Genomic DNA, 14834 nt, shown 5'->3' with positions numbered 1-14834 from the left:
ACTTGACTCCACATGCCGAAGTGTCCTTGGGAAAAAACGCTGAACCACAGGTTGCTCCCGATGGAAAGCTAGCGCCTTGCATGGCAGCTCTGCTACCACTGGTGTGCGAGTGTGTGGGAATGGGTGAATGAGAAGCAGTGTAAAGCGCTTTTTAAGAACCACTAAGGTTAAAAATAAATAAATAAATAAATAAAAGCTCTATATATATGGTCTGACATGCCAAATCATTTCTAAAAGAAGCAACATCATCGTGTTAACATTTTGCCCTCAACCCTCATGTAAATAGACAGATGACGAACGGATTCAGGGATCTGCTGCGCGCGAGAGCCGATGAATTTGATTTCCTCTCAATCCCTCATTGGCCGTTTCTCGTCGCTGTTATTGCTACTCGTCGTAGAGGAATATCAAACATGTTCGGGGGAAATGCTTGAAAATAAATAAATGGAGAGAAAATCTCATCACTGAACCGCTCGTAGTACTCGAGCGGTCACCGTGATTTCTTGTCATGGGATAGGGAGGAGTGTTTTTTGCCACCTCTGTTCCCTCCTCCTCTTGCGTGATCATTTCCTGAGTGATGGAAACAGATTTAGCGAAAGCACACAGCATTTGTTCTTCCAGCCAGGCCTTCCAGCCACCTGCGCTGTGACGATCGAGACAACACACAGAGTCTAGCATGTCGGCTAATCACGCCTGTGAACGCCGCACACATGCCGGCTCTATTTCAAACAGTCTTCACTTTTGCCTCCTGCAGCTCTCTTACAACCGTCTGTACAAAAAAAAAAACAAAAAAAGATGATTCATGGTCACGATTTAACCTCGGCAACGAATCGACTGTGCTCCAAAGGAGGTGTGAATCATTTATTAATCACATGCTCCAGATTCTCCCATCCAGCACACTGTACTGTTCTGTTCATCAAGGGAACTGGAAATCTGAACGAGGACTTCAAGGTGTGTTGATTTCTAAAGAGGACGCAAACAGATTCTGACCTGAAACAGAAGAAACGTCATCAAAAGGTTTTGAAAATGCGTTTAAGAGTGTCGATTTGCATTAAGGTAAAACCTAGACATGTATTTTAATGCAAGTCTGCCCCCTGTTGGTCATAAGGAAAACTGCACAGCACCACCTTGGACCAAATTATCAAACCATCAATGTATTGAACAGCAACTTGATTGCTGATTGGGCCAGTTGTCTGTGGTACTGATCTGAAATTTACTGGTTTTGCCTCACTGGTGTTAATCTGACTAATGCACCCTATACAATACCTTTGTTTAGTAAAATAACTAGATGTAATACACCAAAAAAAAAAGGGGGGCTTGGAAAACCACAAACCTCACAATCTTCTGTACTAAAGTCCTTCCCATGGTGGAAACTTCAAGTTTATTAAATAGTAAAGTTTGTTTGTTTGTTCATTTATTTATTTAAAATTTGCTTATTGTTAGACTTGAGGCCCCATTCACACCTGGCATTAGCATGTATCACAGCTGATCCGATCGTAAATGGACAGCGCTAAAAGACAGGTGTGAACGTGTCTTGGAGACACGTTGTGATCCAATTATTCAACCCACCATCAGAGGAGGTCTGGGACATTCAGGTAACGCCACACTCCGGCTGAATCGAAACAAACTTAAGTCTTTTTTTTCCCCCAGCTGTAGAAGATCTCTCAGCGCCACCTTCACCCACAACTGCCCACTTTAACCAAGATGATATCCTAAACCCGATCCGGACAGGATTAAACGTACACGGATGATATCCAAAGCCCTATCCAGATGGGATTAAATGTACACAGGGTCCCGGGGTTTCTTATTTTACAGGTGCTCCTCTGTGACGTTATTTCTGTCCAGATCGGCCATGTTGGTTTTTCTCCGTCCTCCGTTGAGAAAATACCGTTTTTCACAGTCGTCTGATCATTTCAGTCCGGACACACGTGTCTGTCCCGGACCGAAATAAGAGCTCTTCCCTACTCCAGCGTGTAATACCGGAGTCACGTGTCAGTGGCACCAGTGGAGACGGAAAGCCACAGGGTCGGGGTTAAAAGCGAAAGGGTTAGGGTTAGTTCAATTACAGACTTGATAACAGTATATACTGATGGAGAGACAGTATCAGGTTCTCCATAACCATGTTTCAAATAAATAAACTCCAACACAGCCAAAATACAGACCCATAAACTGAGCTGCTTTTGTAGAGCAAGACACGCCCCACGGGGGGCGGGACATATAGATACAAGAGAGCATTTAATTGGACAAACACAAGACTAGTACAGGATGAGTCATAAAAATATTTGCTTTCCAGGAAGTGGCGAAATATAAAATTAAAATGAGAATGTCCAGTTTGTTTATTAATTTATTCTTCTTATTATTATTATTATTATTATGATCATTATCATAGTTGTTGTTGTTGTAAACATACTTCCGTTTTTGTGCTTCTCACACCAAGGAACATGCACAAAAAATCTCCCAAACAGCTGTTTTGATTTTAACTCATCTATAATAAAATTTAACTATAATAATATTTTTCATGTTTAAAGGTTTAAACATGCTGTATTAATGAGCTAGCTTCTGCCGTGTTAGCTTCCGTCCTTAACGTTTTTATTGTAGTCAGACTTCCGGTTTCACGACAAAACGTAAAACTGTTGAAATATGAACCTGATCACGACACTCACCAGTCCATCAATCTGAATCGAGTGAGAAAGAAGCTTCAGCGGTCGACTCTGTGCGCGTCGCCATTGTTGCACATGGACAGGAAATGAACATGACGGCGCTTCCGGTATCCGCAATTTATTATTATTATTTATTTATTTATTTATTTTTTAAATAATTACGTTTTTTAAATCGTTGGAGAGAAATTAAAATGTACAAACAGCATGGCTCGTCATAACAATCACAAGAAACAGTGACTTTTCCTTCACAAACCAGATATAACTGCGATTATAGTGAAGAAAATGACAAAATACTGAACATTAAAAAATAATTATGAAAAAAAACACTACTAACATTCAAAAACGATTACACTGTGTAAAAAAAAATGTTTTTCAGCATTTTTTTTTTTAAATAGAGTGATTTAAAGTTTTTTGGTTTATAAATAGTAAAACAGGATAAGGACTTTTATAAAATAAAATAAAGTTTTCCTAGAAGCACTAAATTATAGACAAGATATATCGCCGTCCATTAAAATATTTTTTTGTCCGTTATAATACAAAACACTGCATGCTGATTATCTCAGTTATTTGTATCTATCCAGACACACACGTTACGTCCCCCCAAAATGTTTTTAACAAGAACGCAAACACTAGAAGGTCAGATGTTTCGAGATCTTTCTTCATATCGCTTATAAATCGAAATTAGATCATTCAGGCCTCATAAAATCTCCCTTTAAGCTCCACATGCACCAAATACTCTCTTTCTCCTAAGAAATAGCAGTTTCATCAGCTTCTTATTGTAAAATAAACCATGCATCAAGATCAAATATGGAAACGAGTTTTATTTTACTAGTGAACTAAATAGTGAACATGATCATATTTAATAATTTTGCACATTACGTACTTTATGAAATGACACTGATCCATTCACCAGCAGGAAAAAAAATGTCAACATCCACAAATAATTAGCAACAAAATCTGTTTTAATAAACCTTTAATAACCATCGTTAAAAGAGATACAAAATGCAGAGCTTTTGCATTATTCGAGAAATACACCAGACTTCCAAAAATAAACCTTTTGTCTCTCAAATGTGATATTACCAAAAACGTAAAACTGTATACAGCTACTCTACGAAGTATCTTGATGTAAAATCTAGTTGGGTAAAACCATAACGATAAAACAACTTGTGGGGGAAAAAAGAAAGAAATGAGGGTGCAAAAGTCTGGTACTGAGGTTACGGGAGTATAAAAGGGGCTGACATGCAAACTGGGCATGGAGCGAAATTTTCAACATGATCAACCAACTGCTCCTGTTCCTCCAAAAAAAACAAACAAACAAACAAACAAAAAAAAAACCAGCAAAACAAAACACAAACAAAAATACAAAGTTGGTCCAAAACAAGCCCAAGATATAGGTACAAAAGACTGAGAAACGATAAAAAGTGTTAAATACAAGCTAAAAACAGAAGAACGAGCGTCTATACAATGTGGAATCGCGGCCCGGGCGTGGCGACGATGTCGCTGTAAGGCTCGGCTTGGGACAGATCCACCGCTTGCTGTTTCTTCAGGACGAGGAAGCTGTAGAACTTGGCGGCGGCTTGTTTCCTGTTGTTGTTTCTGCAAAGCTCCAGCAGGCTGATGGACTGGGCTCCGGTCTTCGCCACCACGCGCTGAAAAACACAAGATCGGACCTCAAGACACGCCGACATACGACGGAATCGTCAAAAACTCTTCAGCTAGAAACAAGACGACGTCCGGTAACCTCACAAGCACGGTTTCGTTTTCTGTTACTGGGTCAAAAGGGTGCTTTCACACCAGTTGATCCGTTTGCTAAGAGTCTGAACCAGGGAGGATTTCACACAGGCCAAAACTGAAATTCGCAAAATACTGGGAAAATGCTATTATTAAACGTAGCTTAAATTTAAAAAAAAAAAAAAAAAAAAAAAAAAAGGGGCTCGAGGCCTTAAAGATTAAATTCCAAGAAACAAAGATAAGCTTTTGGATTTTATTTAAAAGCGAATATAATTTTTAATTAGCAAACCAGACTCAAAAGCTCAGATGAACTACATCATTGACAAGTCTTCCATTAAAAACACAAGCACAATAAGATTTCTGCTTATTTCAGTGCTCTGTGTACATTTTTTTCCCTCCGTCCAATCAGATACGTCACCCAAAACTTTTGACTGGCAGATGTTTAGATTTTCTTTCCACTATTATATATATATATATTAATTATTATAATCAAAATTAAACTTCAAATCATTCGGTTAAAATATTCCGTGTCACCGTCTTTACCGGTATATGACTTTAAATCGAGTGTAAAAATGTTTTGTTCTTAAATGAGCTGAACAATCTTTATTTCAAATCTTCTCAATGATAACATGATCCTTTTTACGATGCGAGGTGCGACCAGAACCGGATTAACCGTTCTGAGGCAGTGCAAGATCCGTACCTGAAGTCCGTGCAGCATCTGCTGGGTTCTCTTGTTCCACCGTCTCTCCTCTTGGTCCTGGTCTCCACCTTGTCCATCACCCTCCTTTATGAAGCAAACCATTACAGTCCATTATCACTCTTCTTCTCAGCTAAAATAAGATCTCTACTGGGGTAGCCATATCTGAACATTTCAATCAACATTTCTACGGAATAAGGCGATAATCTAAATTTATAACGAAACCCTAAGCGGGTGGATGTCGGTGCTCACCTCCTCGTCCTCCTCGCTGTCCTCCTTGTCCTTGCTCTTCTCTCCCAGCAGGTCAAGCTCGGGCACGAGTCTGGACAGGTTAGCGCTGTCCTCTGGAGGAAGGTCAACCTGTGGCATGTCCAGCTGCTGGGACAACAGCGACTGCTCCATTGGCGGAGGCACGGACTGATCCAGTATGCTCATCGTCTATGAGAGAAACACGGTTTCACGTCACGTTCGTGGAGCAAAATCATGGCAAAATTAAAGTAGCGAAGGAGAAGCCAAGCGCGAGACTCACAGGCAGAGCGGCTTCGGGCTCCTGGGACTTGCGTTTGACTCCGCGCTGCCGTGAAGGAGGAGGCATCAGGGTCTCGTCCAGTGCGGTTCTGCTGCCCTCCACAGACGAGGTCTGCAGCATGCTAGGCTCCTCGACGATGGTTTGATCTATTCGAGACACAAAAAAAAACAAACAAAACAAAAAAAAGACACACAGTCTGATTAAAAAAGCTGAGGAGAATAACTGAGTAAAGCTGACAGTCCCGAGATGAAGATGCTGCTGATTTTGATGCGACATCATCAGAAAACTATACTGCACTGCGTCGTCTAATGGAAAACTCCTTACCGATGATGTCGGCCCTGTGGCCCAGCTGTTCCTCACGGGGAACCTCGGGATTCTCCAGCTCCTTCAGGAACTCCTCCAGGCTGTCAGCCTCTCCACCCTTCCTCCTCTTCCTCATCTCGTCTGGCACCAGCGGAGTCAGGCAGCGTGTGAACATCTAGCGCGCACACACACACACACACACACACACACACACACACACACACACACACACAGCCAGTGAGCAACTCGCACCATCGTACCTCTAAACACAGCACTCGCATGTGACGGATCGGGATTTAAGCCTCTGGGGGCTTTTAATTTTAAAATGTTACGAAAGGTCCTGGAGTGCATGATCCAACAAATGGATATCGTCTAATAAACCTTCAATGGACAAACACTTAATCTGAACAGGATTTGTTTCAAGCACGTTAGCAGATAAATACAGGCTATAAAAGTGAAGCGCGTAGAATCACATCTCGGTCCATTTTGCGGTTTTCCACGACTAGAACTGACAATGAAAGTCACCAAATTTCCCCTTGGGGATCAATAAAGTTCTCTCCATCTAGGAGCTAAGCACAAGTGGGTAATAATTTGACAACCAGTAAAGCTCACTGGGGGGGGTGGGGGGTTGAGATATCATTTTTAAAAACCGTAGGGAAATGAAAGAGTAATAGAGCATGAATGGCATGTGGTGCTTGGACCGTTCACTCTAAGACACTGGATTCAAAAGACCTGCGTCCTTTTAACCTGCACTAGGAACAGGCTTTTATAGGAGCTGTTTATACTTGGTCAGAATGACTTCCGACTGAAGTGAACATTGGAAAGCCCCGAGCTTTCAGTCTTTCTAAACAGCTCCATCAAACAGGGGCATGGGTATAAAAAAAGCAATACGTGAAATGTTAAAAATAAATAAATAATAAATAAAGTAAGCATATTTTGCTGTGAACTTGTCTGTGGAAGATTGTACAGATTTGTATCACTTACTGAAAAATAGATTTGAAAGCATGCTTCAGCGCTTTTGAACGTCTCTCCTTGTTGTGAATTAAATCCGTTTTAAAAACGTAGCCAGGCGTACTGTCGATTGTATTGACGTGAAAGCGAAAAGCAGCCGAGCGACATCTTTCAAAACTATTTTAACGATCTAGTCTCAGAGATGAACACTCTGGAGCTGATATTATAGCGGCACGCTTCCTTTCCCCGCTTGGCAGTTCCGCATAGATGTACAAGCCTTGCGTTTAACCTTTTACGCAGTAAAGTGAACCCCCTGTCAAAGGCGCACCTTGAGCAGTCTGCTGTTCCAGAGTGGCTGGGCAGGCAGAGAGAAGAGCTTCTCCACGCCTCCGGTCTCCTTCCACATCATCAGCTTCTTGGTGGGCGGGGCCAGATCCAGTGTAGTCACGATGTCGGAGTAATCGCTCAGCTGAGCGCGGATGGTCTTGCTGTCGAGCTCTTTCAGGCTGTCCACGATCAGCTTCCTCTTTCTCTTCGCCTTGGTCTCTTTCACTAAAGACAGAAAACCACCGCTCGTCGTTTATACACCACGTCTATCTTAGAAAGAGAAAATGGTATCTCTGGGGGATTTTTTTGTTTGTTTTTTAAACAACGTTCTAGTGGCAGCGTCCCGAACAAAACATCACTTCTGTTTTGTTCGTTTCTTTACCGGTGATGTCGATGGGCTCGAGAGCAAACGCTTCCTCCTCATTGGGCACCAACGTGGTTTGCTCCGTCTGGTCTGTAGTGTTGGGTAGAGCCTCAACCGGACACGAATCGGGGCTGTCCGGAGCTCCGGCCGCTGATGGAACCATTACACACAGCAGGATAAGAGAGAGAAAAGATAAATAAATTATTATTTTTTTAATTAGGGGACGCTGTGACCAATCACGAAATGAAGATTACAGTCTGAAAAACATTTTATGTTGCGGCTTTCCGCTGAACTTTAATCTATGCCTTTGCTTGGATGGTCAGAAAGTGATTCATTTTCTAGAATGAATCACTTTCTTTTTATCGTTTCTATACTAACAGTAAAGTAAGTAATTTCAGCAAATAACCTGTTCCACAACATTAAACGTAACAATAAACAGATAAAGAAAATATAAGCTCAGACAAATTACTGTAGTGTAAGCAGAATAAAACAGTTCAGGATTCGTTGTTAGAGAAAAATACTCAACTATGTATCACCCTGTTATTGAATATTATAATAGCACACCATCGTTGTGTTTGGTTTCTTACGTAATATCTTGTACTGTCCGCGTTCTCAACCCTACACCGCCGTACGTGCGTCCAGCATACGGAGAAGAGCTGCGATAATTAAGTCGCTTACGTGAAAGTTGGTCGTAATCGTCATCGTCGTCGACTCCGTGGACTGGGGGCATCATGACGCTGTCGGTGATGGCCGGAGGGTCGTCGAATATCCCCCCACCACCATCACCGCTCAAGAGCTTATCCACTGGAAAGATGCGAAAACAAACCAAGTACTTAAGTAAATGAAACAAGCAAGTGCTAAAATGTTTAATGAATCAGTAATGTTATCGTCCTTACCGAGTATCCCACCGTCGCTGTTCTCCAGGTTGTTATCTCCGAAGTCGTCGTAGTCCAGGTTAGTCGACTTGTCGGGAAGGTGGGCGGGGCCAGGCTCCGCCTCCAGCAGGAGGTTGGAGGCGGAGGATCCGTGTATAAAAGCGGTGTCCTCAAAGGCAGTCTCCTCCCTAAGGATCTCCCGGTCCTCGATGCCAAAATCGCCTGTCGTTAACAAACAGCGGGTTACAGAAGGTCAAATACAAATAATAAATAAGCAACACAACTCAAAGTGCTTTAGCGAGGCTGAATTCATTATTCGTCGGAATAGGTACACCAGGCGCCGTGTCTTCTTTGCTTGAATTCATTCTTACCAAAGTGGTCGTCGTTCATCAGGCTTATGTTCCCCACCTCCTCCCTCATGGTGATCTCCTCTACTCGACTCTGGTTCAGCGTGAACTGCTGTGCTACATCTATATCGCTGGAGGAGAAGAAACCGCGCGTTACCTCACGTCAACGAAATACTCCTTAATACGCGATATCCAGTTTTACACAGGATGATGCTCGGCGACCGAAAGGAATTCGAATTAAGCGTGTACGCAACACGAACTTCTCTGTTCGCACACGTTACCCGTAACCTGAAAACGAATAGGATGGACGTGCTCACGGTGCCTTTAGTTGCCTCTTTTGGTCAGTGAGCGGTACGACGTTAAAGTTCATCAGGTTTAAAAGATTCCATTGTCAATTATTCATCCATTTATTGGGTAACCTTTCGAGTTTTTTTATTTGTTTGCTCTTAATACTGATACGCCATCGGTATGATTACTAACGCGGACTTAGACTTCACTCTATTAGTCTTTTATAGGGACCCTACAGCTAAAGCAACAGTCACACCTCAATATTTCATTCACATAAATAAATGTTTATTATTAATAAATAATAAAAATTATTACTATTATTATTATTATTCCTTTTACCAGAACAGACTGCAGCACACCCACTTGCTCTCTGTTGGCTCACCCTACCCAGGTTTGTAAATTTGTGAGGGCAAAGTTCACCCTGACTGAGGGTCTTTAGTCTTATCTGTAATCAAACAGGAACATGTTTTAGCATTTTTATTCCAAGTCTAACGAGCTTGGTTTTCAAATCGTTACGCTTTCAGCCAAGATTGAAGACCTCAGCCCCGGCTGAACTCTGAGCAAGGCGAAATCTGAAACTGCTACCCCGAAGCAAACACGTCCTTTGTTATTGTGTTTTACTTTACATCCCGCCTTGTCCGTGCTTAATCTTACGCCAAATCGGCCTGCGGTTTAAAACCCGAACTCACTCGAGATCTGGCAGCGGCTGATCAAAGTCGTGAAACTCCTCGGGCAGGGTGATGGCGTTGTAAGCAGCCTCGCGATTATCTTCGGGCAGATCCACGACCCCTGAGGCGCAGACATTTCAAAACGAATTAAAATGCAAGCTTTTTAAGAACAGCACCGACATTTAAATTCAAGATTACAGCAAAAGCTCAAACCGTGCATAGGATAATACGAAACGCGAACGCTGCGGGCTCGTCGTTACCTGGTCGGAAAGCCATTTTGATCTTTATAAACGCCTCGTTACAGTCAGCAAGGAGATACTTGGCCTTCCTGTGGTAGATCCTCACCACCCCTAGGAGCAGGTGGCCAGATGTGCGCAGAGCCATTTTCACCTGCAAAAATAAAAAGGTGACTGATTTAGAAAGACGGTCTCTATTCCATGTGCGATACAACAATCGTTGTAATTGTTCCTTCGAGATATTACACCATCATGACAGTGTGTGGCCTTGACGTTACTAAACGAGCACAAACATACCGTGAAGGAAAGGAAACGGTATCAGAATCTTTTATGGACAATTTGTTGTCAGAAATCTCTCTCGAAGAAACAACGATAATAATTACAAGACTCGATCTTATTGCTTCTGGTTTTTGTTATATAAATGCACAAAAACACAGCCAAATATCTTCAAAGTAGAATCCCATTTTTTTAGAATTTCCAGAAATGTATTCTTGCCGTTTTCTCGAGAAATCTCCCTGAGATGGTTTTTAAACAATTTTTTTTTGTAAATAAAATGTTAGTTTTCTAACGAAAGAAACAAATATGTCGGCACGATGATATTTTTGTCTACGACACCGATTTCAAACATTTAATCATACGCATTCAGATCAAAAGCTTTTTATGATCGTGAGAAACGTTTCAGTCTCCAAAGTTTTGACTGCTAGTGTACGTGTCTAACGTCAGCTAGGTCAACTGACTAACTCGAGAAGTTCTCCGTTTCCTTCGACAGAAAAACCTATTCGAGAGGATTATTTCAGGAACGAGGACACCGCCTATTTTGGCGCGACAACCGTGTACACCGTCTGCACTCGTTTCCTTACACGTGAACGGAAACGCCCGAATGTACGCGTGTGTAATCAATCACCTTGGGTGAAATGATGCTCTCCACACTGCTCTCCAGGTTGCACTCAAACACGTGGGCTTTCGTCAGCTTCTTGTCCCAATGGGCCGCCAGCCAGATCTTGGCCAGCGGCCCTCGCTTGCTGAGGACGAAGTGGGCGTAAAACATTGCCCCTGGGTTTGCTCAAAGTGTGTAAGGGTCAGCTACACCTGGATGCAAAGGAACATAACTGTAAACACACAATACAAATAATAATCATAGCAATATTTCACTTTTTTTTCTTCTTCAAGTCTCAGACTGGACAGATGTGTTATTAAAGCTCAAAAGTAGACAAAGTAATTATTATAAGTAAGGATTATTTGTTGCATTCCCATTTTACAATAATAATAATAATAATAATAATAATAATAATAATAATAATAATAAGACAAAGAACACACCAAAACAATGTAATAAAAACATGAGCTCGTTTCATATGTAGAACTGGAGCCTTTTTAACGTTAGCTCCCCTAGCTAGCTAGCTAGCACCAGTTGCAAACTCCAACAAGCGAATTATCTCAAACAAATTAAACACAAAGCGTCTTAAAAACAAGTTGTAAACAAAAAGCGGGAGTGAGGGGGCTTTTTTTTTCAAAATTGTCTAGGAAAACAGGCTAGCATTCAAAATAAGCTAGCAGAATTAGCTAATTTGTAAGAAGTCAACAAAAACAGCTAGGCTATAGCAGGAAAACTAGGTTAACAGGTCGACAGGTTAGCATATTGGCTAGCTAGCAACCAATAACATGTCGTTAGCATCCGTTAGCATTTTTTTTTTTTTTTTTTACAAAAACAGTAAAACATGCACAAATTATTTGGAAATTAATTATAAATACGCTGTAGATATGATATATGCTGTTCTGGACCAATAAAACATGAAGCTAGGTTAGCATTTTTAAAATATCGTATGTTAGCTGCTACGATATGCTAGCTTGTGAAGATATTAGCCTTGTTAGCTGTGCAACTGTGCAGCTAGCAAGTGCTCGTAAAAATGACTAAAACTCTAACCTTATTTTATTTCATTTTTAATCATTTGCGAACTCGGACACGCATAAACTCACCATCCAACAATGTTTTTTTTCCGTTCTAGTCCGGAGTGGGAGAAGCTCTCCCTTCCCAGCCCAAAGAGAAGTTTACAACTTGTTTCCCTCCTTCCTCGTCCCTCTCATTGAATCGAACCAAAATGGCGCCCGCTTTTCTTCCTCCCGCTTCAGCGACGCTTTCAAAATCAGCGGGATGTTTACAGTCAAAATTCGCCTGGTGGGCGGGGCTAAGCGCCTTAGACTGACAGTGCGCGCCTGATTGGCAGGTGATCGTCGTGTGCTGATTGGCTGGTTCAACAAATGATTGCCAGTTATCCCGCCCTTCGTGAATTTTGTGCATTTCACAGGCGGCCATGTTTGTAACAAACGCCAGAGATGTGTAGAGGGAAGATGGCAGTGTTGTCTTACAAATTAATACCACTAAAATTAACCCCTTTTTGTCTTTCTTGTGTATTAAAAAGTACGTCCGTCTTGGTTAGGCATTAATAATGTTTCTAAGATTATATAGTATTGTTTTTTTGTGCGCAAAATATTACCATAAAATCTGTAATACTTTAATACGTAATGAATAAGCATGTGTTATAGTTCAATAACCATCACCAGTGGTGTGGTCCCAAAGTATTTTATTCCTCTTTCTTTGTCAATTACTATTTCCAATTTCTTAATGAATAACACGTCATACTTTTTAACCATTTATAGTTACATTTAATGTTGGGGAACATCCACAAAAAACAAGTTAGTTCCTGTTATTACTTGTTTCCTCAGAGAAACCAGAAAGTACAATCTTATATTCCAGAAGACTCGTGTTCCTGTGGTGGAAAACGTACCAAAAGTTACAAAGTGGTGACACGGAACACCTTCATAAATGATGCACTATATGGCCGAAAGTATGTGGACACCTGACTATCACACCCATATGGTGGCCTTCCCAAACTGTTGCAACAACGTTGGAAGCACACGATTGTCTAGAGTGTCTTTGTATGCTGTAGAATTAAAAGTTCCCTTCACTGGAAGTAAGGGGCTGAGCCAAAAATCTGTTCCATCATGACAATGCCCTGTGCACACAGTGAGGTCCATGAAGACGTGGTTTGCCAAGTTTGGAGACCAAAGAACTTGAGTGGCCTGCACAGAGCCCTGACTTCAACCCCACTGAACACCTTCAGGATGAATAGGAACATTGACTGTGTGCCAGGCCTACGAACCCGACATCAGTGCCTGACCTCACTAATGCTCTTGTGGCTGAATAAACACAAATCCAGACAGCCATGCTCCAAATTCTACTGGAAAGGCTTCCCAGAAGAGTGGAAGTTATTATAACAGCAAGGGGGAATAAATCTGGAATGGAATGTTCAGAAAGCACATATGGGTGCGATTGGCCAGGTGTCCAAATACTTGTGTGTGTGTGTGTGTGTTGTTCCCTTTCCAGACTCTCTTTTTCTCTCTCTCTTTACGTTAATAAGACAAAATAAAAATCACAGCTTGTCATTAATTCAAAAGTATATGGTATAAGGTTTGGTATAACCTAAGTTAACCTCCGGTTGTTTTTGTTTGTGTGTTAATTAAAGCATTTAATAGTCTTTAAATGTTTTATTTGGATAGATTTTGGGTAACTGTACCAACTGAGTCCATTAGAAAATACTGTGGGCTGGCAGGAACAGAAATAGCTACAGGAGCAGGCGGATGTGGGATTTAAGAAAAAAGAAGAAAAAAAAACCTCTCATGCACAACTCTAGAGTGAAGCTTAAATCTGATCAGTGCAGCTCTGAGATTTTTTTTGCTCGAACACAATTGATTCATCAGGGGAAATCAAACCGTGATGTATTCTGGACATTCAACACCAGAGTTGGGTTCTTCGGCTACCATGGGACCACTGGATCCCATCATCCCTGTGGAACCTAGTAACTGTAAATGAGAACATTTGATACCCTTGATTGCAACATTTTTTTTTTTTTTCACCAGGGTTATTGTTTTATTAAATTTTTGTCCTCATTCCTTAACTCAAAACCATGTAGCAGCCAATTTATCCTGCAGTTACATGCATTGCTCAAGAGGACAATGGCAGCACAGTAGCAATCAACTGCCAACCTATTTTGCAAGTCTTTAAAGCCATATTGTCATCAATCATCTTTTTTTGGGGGGGTTTCTTTTGAGGTTTTTGTGGAGGTGGGAAAGCATGGATTTCACACACTATTCTTCAAAATGACATTTGGAAAGAATCGAGCGTCTCAGCCATTCTCACTTTAGGTTTGTTGTTCGCAAAATGTAAGAATCCTTGTTAGTGATGTTTTCCTTCATGCATATTGCAGTTAGTGAAATGATCAGATCCGTTCAACCTGGACTTTGGAGTACTTGCAGCTCAGAGGTTATGTGATGAGAAGGCGGTGGGTTAGAGGTTAAGGCTACTGGTTTAATCAACTGTAGCTATGTGTATTTCAACTATATTGATTCAGGAAGGAATAAAACACTTGGAGGTGTGCTGTTATAGGAAAATAATCAACGACGGGGTGATGTTATGAAGTGGAGTTACTGTTACCACCCCGAAAGCTGATTATTTTCCTATAACAGCACATCACAGTGTTTTATTCCTCTTATACCACAGCAATTTGCCTAAGATTACAATTTTTAATTTATTAAACACCACCACCATACTGTTTATCTATTTACAGTTACATTTAATGTCGTGGAATGTCCGCAAAACAAGTTACTTCCAGTCATCTTTTAGGTTTCTATTAAAACTATTAAATCCATACCAAATTGAATGGATCCCAAAACCAATGATCTCAGTCTAATTTATACATTCAATACATAATTAATACATTCGAATCACTTTAATGAAAAAAAAAAAAAAAGGACCCCATGAAATATTTAAACCAGTTCAAACAATGGACCGTTTCTGGTTCAT

The 14834-nt window shown here is 41.1% G+C and overlaps 2 protein-coding genes across 2 annotated transcripts in view; both read right to left on the bottom strand.

Moving 5' to 3' along the window:
* Positions 1–2873, bottom strand: part of eif3ha (eukaryotic translation initiation factor 3, subunit H, a) — a 28848-nt gene extending 25975 nt beyond the window's left edge. Inside the window, 2 exon segments of the mRNA XM_053610948.1 lie at positions 2661–2758; positions 2855–2873. Coding sequence (XP_053466923.1) covers positions 2661–2758; positions 2855–2873 — 117 coding nt within the window.
* A 740-nt stretch (positions 2874–3613) lies between these two features.
* rad21a (RAD21 cohesin complex component a) lies at positions 3614–12108 on the bottom strand. The gene is made up of 14 exons (XM_053611409.1): positions 11951–12108; positions 10878–11062; positions 9998–10127; positions 9759–9858; positions 8806–8912; positions 8456–8656; positions 8238–8363; positions 7578–7709; positions 7197–7420; positions 5939–6092; positions 5615–5760; positions 5338–5523; positions 5089–5172; positions 3614–4306 (listed from the first exon to the last, which is right to left on the bottom strand). The coding sequence occupies exons 2-14, from the start codon at positions 11019–11021 to the stop codon at positions 4115–4117; spliced, it is 1926 nt and encodes a 641-aa protein (XP_053467384.1). The 5' UTR covers positions 11022–11062; positions 11951–12108; the 3' UTR covers positions 3614–4114.
* Between the last annotated feature and the right edge of the window lie 2726 nt (positions 12109–14834).

This window comes from Ictalurus furcatus, chromosome 23, assembly GCF_023375685.1.
Source record: "Ictalurus furcatus strain D&B chromosome 23, Billie_1.0, whole genome shotgun sequence".
Lineage (NCBI taxonomy): Eukaryota > Metazoa > Chordata > Actinopteri > Siluriformes > Ictaluridae > Ictalurus > Ictalurus furcatus.
Note: the sequence above shows the minus strand (reverse complement) of the source record. Positions and strands in the feature narration are given on the sequence as shown.